Genomic DNA, 18,782 nt, shown 5'->3' with positions numbered 1-18,782 from the left:
TCATCTGCTCTGATCAGATACATCTCTCTCCTGGAGCCGCGGATTCAGTGCCGTCCTTTGAAATAAATTCTTCTCGGGGGAGGGGCATATTTCAACTTTTCAACTTAATCTTTAACCTATGCAAAGATGTAATGTTTTGTTCTTCAATCTTGGAAGCCAGGAATTTTTTTCCCTGACTGATCAGTAAATGTACCATTTATGTCATTCGCCTAAAATGAAATTTCTTTAAGGCCTATTTACATGTAATCTGTAATCTGTGTGAGTCAGAACTTAAATGAGGCCATTTCCCTGGATAGTTATACATTCATGGGTGAATTTCTCTTTCTCTGCATCTGTTTTCCAACTCTGCAAACTAGAATAATTTAACTGTTGTTAAACTTTGATTTCACTCAAACCTTTCTTGATTCTGTGACATATCTTTATCCAAGTTTTCTAGTTCCTATACATTTGGGTAATAATAATGGTGCTTTTTTTATTATTAAGATATGATTTTACTGGGGGCTCTTACAGCTCCTAGAACAATTCATACATCAGTTGTGTCAAGCATATTTGTACATATGTTACCATCATTATTTTCTAAACATTTTATTTTCTATTTTAGCCCTTGGTGTCCACTAATGCCTCTTTTTTTTTTGCCACAGGTACTGCTAAGATATTTGATAAGCCAAGGAAGCGGAAACGACAGAGGCATGCTATTGCCAAGATGCAATATAAAAGAGTGAGAAATTACAATGCATCAAAGGAGACTGCAGGTTCAGAGGTATTATTCAGTTCCGGGTCTTTTGATCTTTTGAAGGACAGCATCTTCTCACAATAGAGGCCACCTCCCTCTTTCCCTTGAGTTTACTTTAGTGTTCTTTTGAAGTAGCTGCTAGCTATGAGACTTCAAGTAGAACAGCCCTGGGCCTTGTGAAAAATCAAGGCATCTATGGGAAATGTGGGTATAGCCTTTTAAAAGATCAGATCCAAAGCTCCAGTTATCCGATAAGTAATTCATCCTAATGGAAACTTATTCCTCAGACCAGAGGTAGTCTCCCCAAGTAACCATGAACATCAATGAACCTATGACAATTTAAAATATGAGCCTGCTGCGATTAGTGGGAAAAATAAGTCATTTGCTTATATCTTAAGATCATCAACATTATTTTTAGATAATGTTTTCAAACATTGACTTTGAGAAACAAAAATTGACTTGATACCATTTCCTTGCAGGGCGTCAGTGCAGTCACTGATGTCTCTGGCTTTCTATTCAAGATTAAAGCGAAGTAGAATGAGCCAGGTCCGAGTGTTTCTTTCCAGGACAAATTGAGTAGAATGCCCAGGGGGGGGGACATTATATAGGAAACACTGGTCTCGGCAGGACAAATAAGTAATCCAATAAACTTAAGAATGTTTTCTCTCCCTTAGTGAAACCTTAAAGTGGAACAGCTCAGAAAGTTCCAGTGGAACAGCCTCAGAGCAGTTAGTGGCAGGGCATGAGGCGCCCACTACCCGCCCAATCACAGCAGGGTTAGAACTAACATTGCATGCAGTCCGCCCACGTGATTGGCTGAACATCTGTAAGTGCTTAATGACTAGACAAATAGCAGCCCTGAGGGAGGGGGTCAGATGGAGGAGACATCAATAACACAGATGTGGGACGTTGTTTTTTTCTCTGTAAGGGAGAACTGATGGCACATGGCACGGCAGCAAGCCCCAAGGAGGCCACTGAGGATGGTGTAGAGCACGACCATGGGATGCCTGCATCTAAAAGAATGCAAGGTGAACGTGGGGGAGGAGCTGCCCTCAAGGAGAACGTTTGTCAGGTAGAGAATGCTCACTTCTATTTTGATTGCATGTTTTTTATTATGCTTGTTCCAGTGGAGACACATCCTTTGCATATTTTACTCCTTCCCCTCCCCACAAAAATAAAAGCAAATAATTTGTGTTGGTGTACTACCCGCCTTTGTAGTCAGTGGGCACATGCTTTGAAACATGTCTGAAATGATGGATGGGAGTATAGCAATGCTTAGTCAAATAGACTTCTCCTTTCCCTCTTAGAGTTTATGAATTGGGGGTTCCAAGGTCTTTTCCTAGATTACTTTAGCGGTTAGATTGGGGGATGGCCCTTTTAAGTAATAATTGTATAGATTTTATCACCATGTTGTCCCATGTATTTAATAGATTCAGTGTTTATTATGTAAAGTATATTGTTCCTGGTGTTTATTGTGTTCATTACTATTCTGAACACTTTATTAGCATTGCATGGTTCCAATATCATATAACCCCATGAAGTAGTACAATGCCATTATTACTCCTGGTACATTGGAGGGAACTATGACCCTAAGAGGTTAAACAACTTAGAGTCATATAGCAAATCAAGGTTTAAAGCCCAGGCTGTTTAGGTTTAGGTTCCCAATCATTAACTTAAATTGCCTCTGGATATATTGATAAAGAACCTTTATCTGACTTTGGAAGTAAAGTCAATCAAATGGATATTTTGTTTTTCATTTGCCTATGTAAATTCTTTTAACCAGAAGCACCAGTAGTTGAGAACACAAGCTTTTTTGTTGGTTTATTTTATTTATTTTAATTAGAACAAGTATAATGTAAAATATACCTTAGCCCCAGTATATTGTTGAGATCAATACCACGTCAGCCAAATTTCTTTGTATATTTGTTTTTATTTTAAAATAAAAAAGACTATGAGCCTATCCAGACCAGGCCCCCAAAACAATGTTAGTAAATAATGTTAATACACATTATTTACTGAGTGAGACAAGTTTGATGTATAAAAATACTTTATAAAGATTACTAACAACATATAATTGAAGGCTGTCCTAAATAGACATGCGAAATCTTTGTTTAAAACTATTGTGTTGATATGATTTCTTATCGCCTTCTTTAACTCTCAAGTGTATTAAATTGGAACAGTGGTTCTCAACCTTCCTAATGCCGTGACCCTTTAATACAGTTCCTGATGTGTGGTGACCCCCCCCCCCAACCATAAAATTATTTTCATTGCTACTTCATCACTGTATCTTGCTACTGTTATGAATCGGGCAACCCCTGTGAAAGGGTTGTTTGACACCCCCCCAAAGGGTTCACGACCCACTGGTTGAGAACTGAATTGGAAGACTAAGAGATTAATTCCTGGCATTTCTTCAATTTGAAAAGCTAATCTTTATTTTATACTGTACTAGGTTTTCCTATTTACCCAATAGAAATTAATTTGTTGACTAATGCTTGAAAACTGTTATCACTGGCACTTGGAATAAACAAAGCAAAGTATATAACATTGATAACATTGATCAGTTTTTATTTGTGAATAGTGGGTAATGGGAGGGGCACAAATTGAAGAATGTCTCAAGCTCCGGGTTGATTAACAATTCCTGTAAATCCTGGGCTGCCTCCCTGGCTCTCCTGCTCATTTGCTTATTTCAACTTTTATGTTCTCAAGTGGTCAAGACCTTTGTCTTTCTTTGTCTTTTGAAAGACAATAGTTTCCCATGTCTCATTCCTCCTTTTGTTTTTCAGAATAACCAGATTACATATTAGACCTTTCTTTTTATCAAATACCATTTTCCTCCAAATCACTAGAGGTTACCAAGGTAAACTTTTGAAAAGTAATAAATCTTGGGAATTTATAGGGTTATTCTGACAAATTTTTCTTGGAGAGTAATAGATCTGGGTCATTATTTCCCAGGTCCATTCCAGGAGAGATCATTGCAGAAAGGTAATATCCCTGTAGGTTATGCTTGACTTAGTGAAATAAAGAGCTGCTCAGATCTTGGTAGGAGTTCTTTGGGAAGTGCTATAACCCAGGGTCCAGCCCACCAGAATCTCTAGTTTAAACCTTTTCTTATTTCATCTTTCAACTCTTGAACTCATTTTCCACGTAGCAGTTAGAAAGGTTTTTTAAAAAAAATAGATGTGATGTAAGCATTCCCTGGTAAAGCTCTTTAGTGGCATGCTATGCTAGAAGGATGAGACCTCCCACTCTACCGCAATCAGTAGTTAAGACTTGCTTTTCTCTCATCTCATCACTCTTCACATTTCTCTCTTACACCGTACGTTTCACTAGTTTTATCTTTTGTTCAATTTATTCCAGTCATACTAGCCTTCTTTGTGATTCTCACGCATAACAGTGGTTGTTTGTGCTTCTTCCTTTCTGATTCTCCCCTCAGATCTCTCCATCTTTGGCTGGATTTTCATCCAGAGCCCAGTGTGAGAGGCCATTCGTTGTGTATTGCCTCTTGCCCAATCCAAAGTAGCTAATTTTCTGCCTAGTACTTAACCTCTGTCTGGTATTTTGCCTGCTTTCTTATTTGTCTGGTTTTATTTTCTATATCTAAAATATAAAAATCACCAGTGCTGGAGAGTGTGGTGCCCGGTACAGAGAAGGTAATCAGAGACTGCCTACCTGGGATTCTGTTTTAAAAACCTACTCTGTAGCCAAATGTTTTCTTTCTCTGAACAGAACTGTGAGAAGCTGGGGGAGCTGCTGTTGTGTGAGGCCCAGTGCTGTGGGGCTTTCCACCTGGAGTGCCTTGGGTTAACTGAGATGCCAAGAGGAAAATTTATCTGCAATGAATGTCACACAGGTAAAGTAAATAGAGAATATTCTTCTTTCAAAGAAACTTTGAGTTTTGGGTTTTTCATGGGAATATTTTTTTAACAACCAATAACATATGAGATGATATTTTGTCGCGTCTCTGGACTAATTGTTAAAGGCACAGGGATGGGTGCAGTGTGGCTTCTGCCTTGAGAGAAGCATACTGAGTGAGTAGTGTCTGATTAACATTGTAATGGTGATGCATTTGAAGTTCTGTGGGAAAAAATACATGAGCGAATGTCATAAAGGAAGCTATCCCAGTTTAGCTTTAGCACAGAAGCTAACCCAGTTTAGAAATTGGTGTGGAAAGGACATAAGGACCAGCAATGAAAGCGTTTAGGGATTATGCATTTAGAGCAGTTGTTAATTTTAAGGAAGGAGTCATAAGTAGCAACTATGAAGGGGCAACGAGTTGAGAACTTCTGTATTCTCAATGTTTTATGTTTCTGGACCTAAGTAGTGATTAGCATGTTTACTTCATGAATATCTATGCAGCTATAAATGTTGCATTTATGCAGTTGTGTATGTCATATTTCAATAAAACGGTTTACCAAGACAAAATATATTTGAAGAGAGTTTAAATATTTAGATTTGATCTGACACTGGCAATTGATAGTTGAATCTCTTGGCTTTGAAATACTTCATAAGGTGTGCTGAGAGGATTGTTCTGTTTTGCAACATGATGTGAGAAGGTCATATCACTCAAGTGGCTAAGAATTAAAGACGGCAGCATAGAGAAGATGGGCAGGGATAATACCTAGAGATATGCCAAAGTACAAAGTACCACTGGAGAGGGAAAGAGGCTAGTCAAAGAAATTCCATGAAATCCCATGAGTTGGGTTATCAGCAGTGTTAGGTATGTGATAAAAGACCAAAGAGATTCTGAAGTCTATTGTCTAGTATTTCACCTTGAGAACATGTTTGACTTTTGCCAGCAGCGTGTGTGACATTAGAGCCACAATAAATTAAGCTTGAGGTTGAGTACCCAGTGTGTGTGTGTGTGTGTGTGTGTGTGTGTGTGTGTGTGAGATGCTTAAAGACTGCAAGGCAGGTATAGGGCTCAGGTAAAGAACATCTTGAGTGTTTATAGGACAAAGATTTAGAAACTGTTTAGGACAGTGAACTTTGCATTGGTAGAGGAAGTGAGCAGTGAGTAGTCACAGAGGGCTAGAAAGGATGGTGCTGAAGAGAAGAGAACCAAAGCTAGGTCTCCCAGGGGCTTTCTCATAGAATTGAGAGGGAGAATGCCTCTGTGGGAATTGAGACAGAATGAACCCTTGCTTATAGATGTGTGATGTGGCCTTTGCCACATTGAGGGCCCTAATTAGTTGGGACACTTACTTAATTTTTCTGCAGCATGTCAGCAGTGTTGGAAGAAAAGATAACTGCAGTTATTTTGCTTTCTGCACAGTTGGACTTTTGTTAAGAAATAGTGCCTTCTACTTCTGAACATGAAATTTAGAAAAACCTTTCTGTTGGGTTCCTGTCGGCCCTATCCCAGTGTTAGAAAGGTATCCTTGCCTCTTGTTACCAGTGTTCTAGTTTTGCCGTTCTTTTATTTTTCTCCTTTAATTATTTTATTCGATGGTGACTGAGCTGAATCCCTGAACCTTCCATCTTAGCCCCAGCCCCACCCAGACAAGGGCAGGAAAAGGCAGAGCCTGGAATGCAGCAGGGCAGGGCTATTTGTAGTTTTGCCATTCTTATTCTTTTTGTTGTGATGTGCTCTGGATATGTTTATCTCAGGCGAGGCGATGCACTTTTTTAATCAGTTTTATCCAAGTATAATTTACCCATTACAAAATACTCTGTGAAAACATTGTTAGAAATTTTAATGCACATTTTGTGATGGCTTTTAATAAATTTAGACACCCAAGTAACTGCAACCATTGAGCACCAGTGAACATAACGAACTTGGGATCACTCCAGAAATTCTCATGTGCTCCTTCTCTTTCATTCCTCACTGCCGTAGTCCCTAGCTCTAGCGATGAGATTTATCTTTTCTCTAATTTTATTAAATGGAAGCTAACAGTATGTACTTTCTATTTAAGTAATTGGAAACTGACTTTTTTTTTACATTAAATAATTCTTACACATTTTGTTTCATCTCAGTCATTGCAATCCCTTCAATATACCATCACTTAAACCACTTCCTCTCCGTGTTTTCTTGTTTCCATTCCTTCTCCTTTCCTAACCCTCTGAGCTTTGTCCTTGGGCAAATGCCATATCATTTTAAATGATTGATCATTCTTAAGTTGTGCCTGCTTCCTAGAGGTACACTCCTTAGCAACCTTTATGGGCAACCCTAGTGTAGATTCAGTTCTACTGTGACATTTAGAGTCATTTTGAGATGGAATAAACTCAAAGGAAATAGGTTTTATTTTCATGCAATCTTTGTATGGTATGTATCTACACCCCCCCCCCCCAATAAATGCTTAAGAGTAGAATGTCTAGATTCTCTGGGTGGTTTAACTTTCTAAGAAACTGCTTATTTTCAAAAATAGTTGTACTAGTTTACATTCCTATCAGTATAGTAGGAGAGTTCCACTTCTTCCACATATTACCCAGTCCTTGATATCATCAGTCTTTTTCATTTTAGCCACTCTGTTAAATGTGTAGCATTATTTCATCTTGTTTTTTAATTTCCATTTCTCTAATGACTGGTGATGGTAAGCATCTTTTCATTTGTTCATTTCAAGTTTTGTGTATGGACTGAGGCTTGAAGAAGTGACGGTTTTTGAGGTTCAGAATTGTGAAGTATATCACAGTCCCAGTAAATTTAATATTATTAGATAGAGTTGTTTCCTATCATATGGGTTAATCTGTTTTCCTGCAATCAGAACACACTGTAATTTTTAGGTAATTCTAGTTCAGTTAATTAGCTGCCAGCTGTCAACACTGTTTTACTTTTTTATAAATAGTATTTTAAATCCCGTCCACCACCACCCCCCACCCCCCTTGTAATTGTTAACAGCTAGGTGCTCTCAGCTTATAAGGATTATTTGAATGCTCTCCTTTTTCTGGTCCAGGTTCTTCCAACTTTAAACCTGGGTTCTTTTCTATACCCTGCACTACCTCTAAGAGAGGTGGATTCCTGTTGTTGTTGTTGTTATTGAAAGCTTCAACACAAAAATAAGTGATTGTAAAGAAACTTCACCTATCTATTATTTGGCCTCAAAACTTAGTTGCTTTCTGCCTCAGCTAAAAACAGATAGAACCATTATATGTCTCATATATAACAAGATTATATGATAAGCTCATGTGTGGCAACTATTTACTACTCAGGGCATTTTCAAATTTTCCCATTTGTTCTACAGTTATTTGAAATCGATTCAATTGGGGTCTATGCATTGATGTTTTGTTTCATATTTCTCTTAAGATTTTCTTAATCTACAACAGTATTGTCTTCCCACCACCACCAAGTTTGGAAACAGCATATAGTTCTCATATGAACCTTGAATGGTGGGATGGTGTTTTCTCTGTTAGCAAATAGAGAACAACTCCCGTTGTTTTTATATTTACTTGTTTTGATGACTGAGGAGGAACGATGAGGATTCAGTCTCAGAATCCCACAGGGCAGTTCTACCCTGTCCTTAGAGTGTCGTCATGAGTTGAAATTGACTCAGAAAAGTGAATCAGGTTTGCTTTGAAATTTGATGGGCTGTTTACCGTCATTTCTCTATTTTCTGTAGTTTCTATAAACCTGTACTTAGAGCTAGAGGCTAAATTTAGTTTGGGTACAAGAGTGCTGCATAGATGACATTGTGTGCTTAGTATTGCTTTGATTCACTAAGCATGTAGCCCCAGATTGTCTTACGTTTAGGGATAGTATCATTGTTCTGTGCATACAGATTTTGTCAGCCTGAGAAGACTATTATTATAAAGATCCTTACTTATTTCTCGCCCTATGACTTAACTTTAGAATTGACATGCATTTGTGACCCCGCTTCTGTTTTTCAGGAATACATACCTGTTTTGTTTGTAAACAAAGTGGGGAAGATGTAAAAAGGTGCCTTCTGCCCTTGTGTGGAAAATTTTACCACGAGCAGTGTGTCCAGAAATACCCACCCACTGTCATGCAGAACAAGGGCTTCCGGTGCTCCCTCCACATTTGTATCACCTGCCATGCTGCTAATCCAGCCAGTGTTACTGCATCGAAAGGTATGAGTTCTACGTAGACTGAATTTATTATATAGTGTCTTGGCATCCAATGCAAAAGATATATTCATTTGCAATCTAGCACGTTTCTTCAGGGCTTCCCTCTTAAGTTTTGTCTGTTAGTTAGGGTACCAGCCTTACATGTAGGAGAGAAAAAAAGTAGAATGGCCATTTCAATATTCTCTGGAGCCCTGGAGTTATGTGGCAGTTATTATTTGGATTTCATGTGAGAATTTGCAAAAGTGTTTTACTGCGTGCCCTTTCCTCCCTATTTCCTCTGTTCTCTTAAGGGGAGGGAGAAAAAGTGGGGATAATAAATGGCCAGATGAGAAGGCCAAAGGGTATTCTTCTGTGAGGCCTTAAATTTATTGTTATCAGATCTTATGCCCTCCAGAGATGCAAATCAGTACAGAATCTAGGTGTTTGTTTTGATTTGGTTTATATTAAAAATGGAAAGTTCTCTAACTTTTCTGCTTCATAGAGTACATATTTCCAAAATTGCCTGCATATGTAGGTAAATTTCTTCTCATTAGGTATATATTGGTTTTCTTTGTTCAAAGAGAGTAGGTCTTTTGCTAAATTTCTTTTACCCTCAAAACCAAATACTATAGTTTTTTACACTTTAGTAGGAGATTAAATATTTTTAATATAGTTGTGATGACTTTTCTGTTCATCTAATTGAGGGTACCTTTTATTAAGTGCTTTCTTGGCTTTGTAGGTCTCATCAAGGAGTCCTGGTGACTCAGGGGTTAAGTACTTGTTAGGCTGGCTGCTAACAGATCAGCAATTCAAAAATGCTCAAAGATGTGGCAGTCTGCTTCTGTAAAGATTACAGCCTTTGAAGCCTTACAGGACAATTCCAGTCTGTACTATAGAGTTAAATTTTAGTTAGCATTCAACTTGATAGCAGAGGGTTTGGTTTTGTTTGAGGAGGGAGGCTCTGATAATCAGAGAAATGTTTGTTTTTTTGTTCAGAGTTCTCATTCTTTCCGATAATGGAGTAATTTTAACATGCTTGATTGAAATTTCAGTTTAACCCATCAGCTAGTTTTTCTTTTTTCCTTAGTGAGTGTAGGCAACCACCTTAAATGTAATGGTTTCTCGTTGAGGTATATTAGAAGATGTGTTTCATTTCAGTGAGGTGGACAGGCTCACCTGCAGAAGCCTATGAGTCAGAATCAACTTGGTGGCAATGAGTTTGAGTTTTGGGGCGACAAATACAGGCATTCGTGTTATTATAGCTCACCCTCCTCACTCTTCATTTAGTGTGTGGTTAAACTACAAATCAAGGTAGTAGTTTGAGTAGGTCTTTCCTTGGAGGAGAGGAAGTACACATACATCTGACTCATTTAGAATATTATGCAGTTCCTTTAGAAGCTTTCCTGGTGCTGGGTTATGAGCTATGTTAGCAAATAGATCATATTTTTATCTTTAATTTTGTTATTTGTTTTTGCTTACTCCTTGTTTTTCTTGTTTCTCATACTTTCAGGGCGTCTGATGCGCTGTGTTCGCTGCCCTGTGGCATATCACGCTAATGACTTCTGCCTGGCCGCTGGGTCAAAAATCCTGGCTTCTAATAGTATCATCTGCCCAAATCACTTTACCCCTAGGCGGGGTTGTCGAAATCATGAGCATGTTAATGTTAGCTGGTGTTTTGTGTGCTCGGAAGGTAAGACATGATTTCATGTTGTGCGGGTAGCACAGTATTGATTATAAAAACATACTTGCTTCATGTTGCCAATTAAAGAAATAATAGGAAATGATCTCAATTAATGACAGTCTTTTAAAGTTGATTTGCTATTTTGAATATTGGTTTCAAACTAAAATGGTCAACAATTATGCAATTCAGAAAGGACAGAGAAAGAAAAAAAATCACTCCAAACCTCATTATAGAAACTACCATTACTAATTGTCACTACTTTAGAAATCTTTGCATAGATACAGTTACAAGAATCTTCTTTGTGGGGAACCTAATTTACTATGCAATCTTTCACCTAAAACACAGTAAAATATAAAATTTAAAATTACCAGTGGAAAGGGTGCTAGAATTGTGGGAAATAAAAAGAATTACATTATTTGAAAAGTAGTCCAATTAATGCAATCTTATGCATTATCTCATTTTCATTTAACATAACTGTGGCCTTCAAAGAGATAACAATTTAGTTGGAAAATAGAGACGAATATACCTAAAAGGTAAGCGTTGTAACAAAAAATATAACAAGGGAGGAAAGAATCTTCTTTGGTAGATAGAATTCTAGAGGCCGGATCAAAAGAATAGGCCGGATCAAAAGAATTATTTTTCAAAACAACCTTAATTTTCAAAGATAGTTTATATATATATACACACAATTCACCCATTTAAAATATTCACAGGTATTAAGAGATAATAAATTTGATGGCATCCACTGTATTTTATAATCTTTCGCTATTTGTGCTTTTGGTATCATACCTAAGAACCTATTGTCAATAAATAGGTCTCTGCCGTTTTCCTATTTTGTTCGAAGAATTTAAGGATTTGGTTCAGGGGTCCTCAAACAACGGCCCGCGGGCCACATGTGGCCGGCTGAGGACATTTATCCAGGCCGCTGGGTGTTTTTGCCCCATTTTGTTTTTTTACTTCAAAATAAGATGTGTGCATAGGAATTTGTTCATAGTTTATTTTTAAACTGTAGTCCAGCCCTCCAATGGGTCTGAGGGACAGTGAGCCTGGCCTCCTGTTTAAAAAGTTTGAGGACCCCTGTTTTAGCATTTACATTACGTTGTTTCATTTTGAGTTCACTTTGATGTTTGGTGTGTCCAGCTTCATTTGCTTAGAAATTCTGTTGTCCTGGCTTTATTTATTAGAGATCTTGTTCTTTTCATAGGAGGCGTCGTGGTGTACTAGGTTACATGTTGGGCTGCTAACTGCAATATTGGCAGATCAAACCACCAGCTGCTCTTGGGAGAAAGAGGAGGCTTTCTGCTCTTGTTAAGATTTACAACCCTAGAAACCTTAGGGAGCAGGTCTGCTCTGTCTATGGGGTTGCTATGAGTTAGAATTGCCTCAATGGCAATTGGGTTCATTATTCTTTTCCTACTAAATGGACACCTTAGCCCAGGAATTATGTTTTAATCCCAACAGTATACACTTAACTCGTTCTTCAAGTGTAACAATGCTACCTTACAAGAATTTCATGGGTAAACCTTACAGTACCCACTCTTCAACCATCATCTTGTCCCTTCAGTTTTCTTTCCACCCCTCAAACTCGGAGAACATTTCAGAGGAGAACAATTTGAGTCCATTGAGGATGCCGAAAGTGGTGTAAGTTGCAGAGCGCAGAAATCTTTAAGGAAGGATTAGACAGATGGAAACACCATTTCCCAAACACCTGATGAGGATATGTTGAGAAACACTAGCTTCTTCACATTTGATATTTTAGTTTAATAAAGGTTCCTATGATTTATATCAATATTCAACTAGTATTTTCTAATTTTTCATTTGATTTCTATTTGACCCCTTGTTTATTTAGGAGAAAGTTGTTTAATTTTTGTGTATTAGTGGGTTTTCCCCTCCAAGACCCCTGCTTTTGATTTCTAATTTCATTTTATTGTGATTAGAAAACATATATTGTCCTTTTAAATTTATTACTGTTAGAACTTTTACAAAACAAATTAGAACAAGTTTATGTCCTGTCAAATTTTTTGAGCTTTATCTGTAGTTATCCCTGGTTGTTTTTTTTTGTTTTGTTTTAATATACTTTGGTCTTAGATAGTTTCATATGATTTCTTATCATTGCTGTGTCCTTGATGTGTATCTTTCTTCCTGTTTACTTTCAATCTGTTTGTGACTTTGAATCTAAACTGTCCTCTGCAAACCATGTCATTAGCTCTATTTTTTTATTTTGACAAATTTTGTTTGATTGCATTGTTTAATTTATTACATTTTAATTGTGTTATTAATAGTGTTGGATTTATACTTGTCATTTTATTTTTTGCTCTCTTTATGTCACATTATTTTCCTTGCATTCTTTTTTTTTTCTTTTCCTTATATTCTTACTACTACTTTTTTGCCAATTATAGTGTAACAATTCAATTCATCTTTTTCCTGATACCAAATATATGACATATAATAAATAAAATCAGAATCTAAATCTTTACCTTTCATTTTTTGTATACATCTAAAACCTGTTACACATATGCCTCATCATCTTATACTGCTAGTCAACTAAAGCCATGGCTAAGCTCACAAGTTAAAGCCCCATATTCTCAAATAGGCTGAAGTTTTCATATTTGAGCTGCAAGTATGGCTGTCCATACCACCCCCTCACTTTTGACCTGCTGATTATAAATATTAAATTTCCTCTACCCTACCCCCCCACCAACAATAGTAATTGTTCTCCTCCCCCTTTTCTGTACTTCACTGTGCACCACTACGACTTTTGGTTTTATATAATGTGTTGGAATGGCACATGGAAGTCATAGAAAGACATATTCAAGGGGGTCTTCAATGTGCTCCTGTAAAATTTTCATGATCCTTTTCCATTTTGCCATAAACTTTTAGAAAGTTGATTGTATTAGGAGTATATTTATTAAAATGAAAAGGATACATCTGATATGTATGGCAAGTTCCAAAAGTGTTCCTAGCACGGAGGTTCACTTTTACTAAAAATTGCTGTGCAAGTAAACTCCCATGGGTTTTGATATTTTTCACCAATCAGGAAGCCATGGAGCTTCTGTGTACAGAAGTACACAGGTATTGACTTGATTAATTTAGACTTTATTGAGACATTGTTGCATAGGTATGACTGATTGAATCTTTATCCTCACTCCTTGTTAGCTGTTCAAACCACAGGTCTTTGTGGTGGCCGTTCTGATTTGGCTAGACACCACACAAAATAACACAAACACTCAGATGTGGTTTATATGTAACAAAAATAACTCAATTATTCATAAAATTCTGAATGTTACCTCTGAGGGAATAAAGGCAGTTTATTCTGGATAATCTTACTTTGTCGACCTCTATCTGGTCTTTCTGTTACACTTATGTATATCACAACCCCCTAAATAAATTTTTATTATTGTTGCTTTAAATTTTAGTCACTCTTTAGCCTACGATATTTATACTCCCAACCATTTCCTTTATGGCAAATATATTACACATGTTACATTTCAATTGAAGGAAGGAAAAAAATGTGAATTCAAACTTTCTCTTTTTTGTAGTAGCTAACGAAAACTTATGAAGATTCTTTGTTTTGCTCCTGAATTAAAATTACTACCTGTAACCATCTGTTTACTTTCTACAAAACTTTTTAAATCTTAAATAAATCTACAGTTTATGTGGGAAAATGTTTTTTCCCCTTCATTTTTGAAAGATAGTTTTTCTTCGTTCATTAATAATTTTTGTTCAACATTTTTAAAAAATCATTTTATTAGTGGCTCATACAACTCTTATCACAACACATACATACATCAATTGTGTAAAGCACATTTGTACATTCATTGCCCTCATCGTTCTCAAAACATCTGCTCTCCACTTAAGCCCCTGGCATCAGCTCATTTTCCCCCTCCCTCCCCACTCCTTCCTCCCTCATGAACCCTAGATAATTTATAAATTATTGTTTTGTCATATCTTGCTCTGTCCGACGTCTCCCTTCACCCACTTTCCTGTTGTCCGTCCCCCAGGGAGGAGGTTACATGTAGATCGTTATAATTGGTTCCCCCTTTCCACCCCACCCTCCCTCCCAGTATCGCCACTCCCACCAATGGTCCTGAAGGGGTCATTCACCCTGGATTCTCTGTTTCCAGTTCTTATATGTACAAGTGTACATCCTCTGGTCTAGCCAGATTTGTAAGGCATTGGGATCATGATATTGGGAGGGGGTGGGGGAAAAGCACTTAGAACTAGAGGAAAGTTGTATGTTTCATTGGTGCTACACTGCACCCTGACTGGCTCGTCTCCTCCGCTTGTTAGTCTCCATTGTGTCTTCAAAAAAGTCACGCAATGAATTATTTTTCCTTTGTTGCTTTTGAGATTTTCTTCTTGCCTTTGATTTCACAAGTGATATTATGATGGGTCGGCTTAGGAATCCCTATCTTTGGACTACATGGGGTTTAATGAACTTCCCCACTGTGTCAACATCTGTATTTGTTTCATATTTTTCCTTCAATACATTTTGCAAGCTTTCAGCCATTATTCAGTGGGACCACAGGGAATCCAGGGCAGATGATCCCTTCAGGACCAGTAGTGTGAGTGGTGATACTGGGAGGGTAGAGGGAGAATAGATTAGAAAGAGGGAACCGATTACAAGGAACTATATGTGACCTCCTCCCTGGGGGATGGACAACCGAAAAGTGGGTGAAGGGAGACGTCGGACAGGGCAGGATATGACAAAATAAACAATTTATAAATTATCAAGGGCTCATGAGGGAGGGGGGATAGGGGGGATGGAGGAGAAAAATGAGGACCTAATGCCTGGCTGGGACTTAAGTGGAGAAGAAATGTTTAGAGAATGATGAGGGCAATGAATGTACAAATACACTTTACACAATTGATGTGTGTATGGATTGTCATAAGAGTTGTATGAGCCCCTAATAAAATTATTAGAACAAGCAAACAAACAAACAAAAAGAAAGATTGGGTAATAGATGAAATAAGGGATGAATTTAAGAAATTCCTTGAAATAAATGAGAATGATTACACATCATACCAGAACCTGAAGGTCACAGCCAAAGCAGTTATTACTGGACAATTTATAGCAACACACATGAAAATAAAGAGAAGTCCAAAACCAACACTTTAACACAACACTTTCAACAACTAAAATAAGAGCAATAGCAAAAGCCCTCAAACAACAGAATCATAAAAATGAGAACAGAATTAAAGAACTGGAAAACAGAAAAACAAAGGAAAAATGCATTGGAAATAAATGGTTTTTTGGATAATGTGAATCTAAGTACAAAAGTATTGGTACAAAGTCATAAAGACTTTAGTGTTTTTCATTGTATCTTCTATCTAGGCTTGTACATTTCTGAAAATGGTGCTTCCATCTGTCTAATCCTTTTCGGAACAATTCTGTACTGTGGCGGGGACTAGAGCTTTTCATTTAAGAGTCTACTAAGAAAAGATCAGTATGGGTAAAAAATCCCTAAAGAAGGTCTATTATAGAAGTAATTTTTTAGCAGTCTTTTAGCAGGGTAGCGATGTAGACCGTGAGAACAAAATGAGCTTTTGAAGTGTGTACCTTGCCAAGGCTTCACTCCACATTAACTCTTAGCATAACGTATGGGAATACGTGTTGAGAGCTTAGCATGTTTTAAGCATGCTAATTATGTCATGTGTTATAAATGATATTCTTTTTTTAAAATCAATTTATTGGGGCTCATACAATTCATCACAATACATAGATCAACTGTAAAGCACATCTATACATTTGTTGCCCTCATTATTCCCAAAATTCACTTTCCTCTTGGGTTCCCGGAATCAGCTCATTTTCCTTTTTTCCCCTTCCCCTCCCTTCCTCCTCCCCTGTCCCCCATGCACCCTTGATAATTTATAAATTATTATTGTAATATAAATTATATTCTTTATATGTGACTTCCAACCTGAAAATGAGCAGCCCTGGTAATATAGTGGTTTATAGGTTGGTTTTAATCCAAAAGGTCTGTAGATAACAAACTACCAAGCGCTCTGCAGGAGAAAGACAGAGTTTTCTACTCCATAAATAGTTAATAGACCCACACATTCACTGGGACAGGTTTACCCTCTCCTCCAGGGCTGATATGAGTCGACATCAACTCGATGGCAGTGAAACCGTAAAACCCTTACATCTTGTCTGCACCTGTGAGGGTTTCAGATTGAGATAGGGTAATTCAGGGTCATAGAGGAGATGTGAGCTGGTAGGGTCACTCTAAGTCCATAGCGATAAGATGGCAGTGAGTAGAAGTAGTAGTTGGAGAAGCTTTTAAAAATGGAAAATCATTTTCACTGTGGTATGCAGTTTACCTGGGGTCTGTGAACTTGGATGAGGACAAAATGACATTTAACTGGAATTGAGGCAATAAATCCAAATACTCCCTATTATTCATTTTTTTTACTTAATTAAAATGGTAAATGGTGGATTTTAATATATATATATATAATATATATAACATGCCATTTCAGCTAAATTTACCTTTATAATTCAGTGGCATTACTTATGCTCATTATCTTATATACTCATCACCACTTTCTGTTTCTAGATCTTCTCCCCACCCCACTATCTTTATCAATATTGTCCTCATTTGTCTCTCTTTCTGCTCATGGTAAACAGGGATAAACTTAGTTCTGATAATGTTGACTATAAACATTGATGATTTTCTAATTTTGATCCATTCTTTGAATAAATGCCATTTAATCAGGCTGATAGTATACATATAATGAATTTGTTAGTATTTTTATCAAGAAGTACATCTATAGGCGGAACTCTGTGTGTGTGTGTGTGTGTGTGTGTGTGTGTGAGAGAGAGAGAGAGAGAGAGAGAGAGAGAGAGAGAGAATCTTTGACATTTGTATGGGGAGCTATTGGGTCCTGAGTCATGAGGTCTTTCTTTGTATTTTAGGAAGAATTTAAGAACTGAGTCTGATTAAATTATTCAGTGAAATCATGTGTTTTAGGGCTTTTTATTACTTGAGAATATTTTATTACTGACACAAATTTCTATGGATTTTACCAGTCTGTTGATTTTTTTTTCTTTTTTGTCTGTCAATTTAAATCATTTAGGTGTTTGTTAGGGAATTTGTTCATTTCACCTAAGCGGTCTAATTTGTTCCATTCTCTTAAAACCTTTTTTATTTTGTCAATTCATTGATGATTCCACTTTAATTTCTCCTTTATTTTTTTCTTTACTTACTTAGGTAAAAGTTTGACTACTTCGGTGAAATTGTTAAGAACTAGCTTCTGGTTTTGTTTATTTTGTCTCATGTTTTCATTTATTAATAGTTGTTTTTTATGCCTATTAAAATTATAGATAATTCTGTTATATATAGTATTAAAGCTATATGCTAGTAATTTTGCTGGATATTATTTTTATATTTTAAATATCTCATGTATTACCAAGGGAATACATATATCTCTTGTTTTTCCTAACATTCGACAACTATATTTTAATATAATTGATTCTTTAAGGATTTTTTACTAAATGAATTAAGTTTATGTATTTATAAATACTATTTTGAGAAATGTCCGTGGTGTCAAGGGAGTTCTAAATACCGAATGTGTAAACAGTCTGTTCTTCTGATGGAGTACTACATACCATATATACTCGTGGATAACCTGAGTTTTGTCGGGGTTTTTTAAATCGTTTTATTGGGGCCTCGTACAACTCTTAGCACATTCCATTGTGTCAAGCACATTTGTACATATGCTGCCATCGTTGTTTTCAAAGCATTTCTTTCTACTTGAGCCCTTGGTATCAGCTCCTCATTTTCCCCCTCCCTCCCTCATGAACCCTTGATAATTTGTAAGTTTTTTTCATGTCTTGTACTTTCCTTTGTCTCCCTTTAGCACCTTGTCTGTTGTCCATCTCCCTGGGAAGGAGTTATAGTAGGTCACTCTGATCAGTTCCCCTCCTTTCCCCCACCTTCCTCTTACCCTCCTGGTATGGCTACTCTCAATATTGATCCTGAGGAGTTTATCTGTCCTGTATTCCCTGTGTTTCCAGCTCGTATCTGTACCCATGTACATGCTCTGGTCTAGACAGATTTGTAAGGTAAAATTAGGGTCATGATAGTAGGGGAGAGAAAGCATGAAAGAACCAGAGAAAAGCTGTATGTCTCATTGGTGCTATATTGCACCCTCACTGGCCCGTCTTCTTCCCACGACCCTTCTGTAAGGAGATGTCCAATTGCTTACAGATTGGCTTTAGGCCTCCACTCCATACTCATTCACATTATGATTTTTTGCTCTGGGTCTTTGGTGCCTGATCCCTGATCCCATCGACATCTCGTCATCACACAGGCTGGTGTGCTTCTTCCATGTGGGCTTTGTTGCTTCTGAGCTAGATAGCCACTTATT

General features: G+C 37.2%; 1 protein-coding gene across 1 annotated transcript in view; it reads left to right on the top strand.

The window, feature by feature from the left end:
- Nucleotides 1–18,782, top strand: part of NSD1 (nuclear receptor binding SET domain protein 1) — a 79,176-nt gene that overhangs the window by 34,831 nt on the left and 25,563 nt on the right. Inside the window, exons 8-12 of the mRNA XM_045284471.1 lie at nt 642–760; nt 1,662–1,805; nt 4,460–4,583; nt 8,555–8,755; nt 10,242–10,421. Of these exons, the coding sequence (XP_045140406.1) occupies nt 642–760; nt 1,662–1,805; nt 4,460–4,583; nt 8,555–8,755; nt 10,242–10,421 (768 nt within the window). The remainder of the gene's footprint in view (nt 1–641; nt 761–1,661; nt 1,806–4,459; nt 4,584–8,554; nt 8,756–10,241; nt 10,422–18,782) is intronic.

The sequence above is a fragment of the Echinops telfairi genome, unplaced genomic scaffold, assembly GCF_000313985.2.
Source record: "Echinops telfairi isolate 266 unplaced genomic scaffold, ASM31398v2 ScPeMD7_7469;HRSCAF=8507_0, whole genome shotgun sequence".
In the NCBI taxonomy this organism is placed as follows: domain Eukaryota; kingdom Metazoa; phylum Chordata; class Mammalia; order Afrosoricida; family Tenrecidae; genus Echinops; species Echinops telfairi.
The sequence above is the reverse complement of the archived record's forward strand: the minus strand, read 5'-3'. Positions and strand labels throughout refer to the sequence as shown.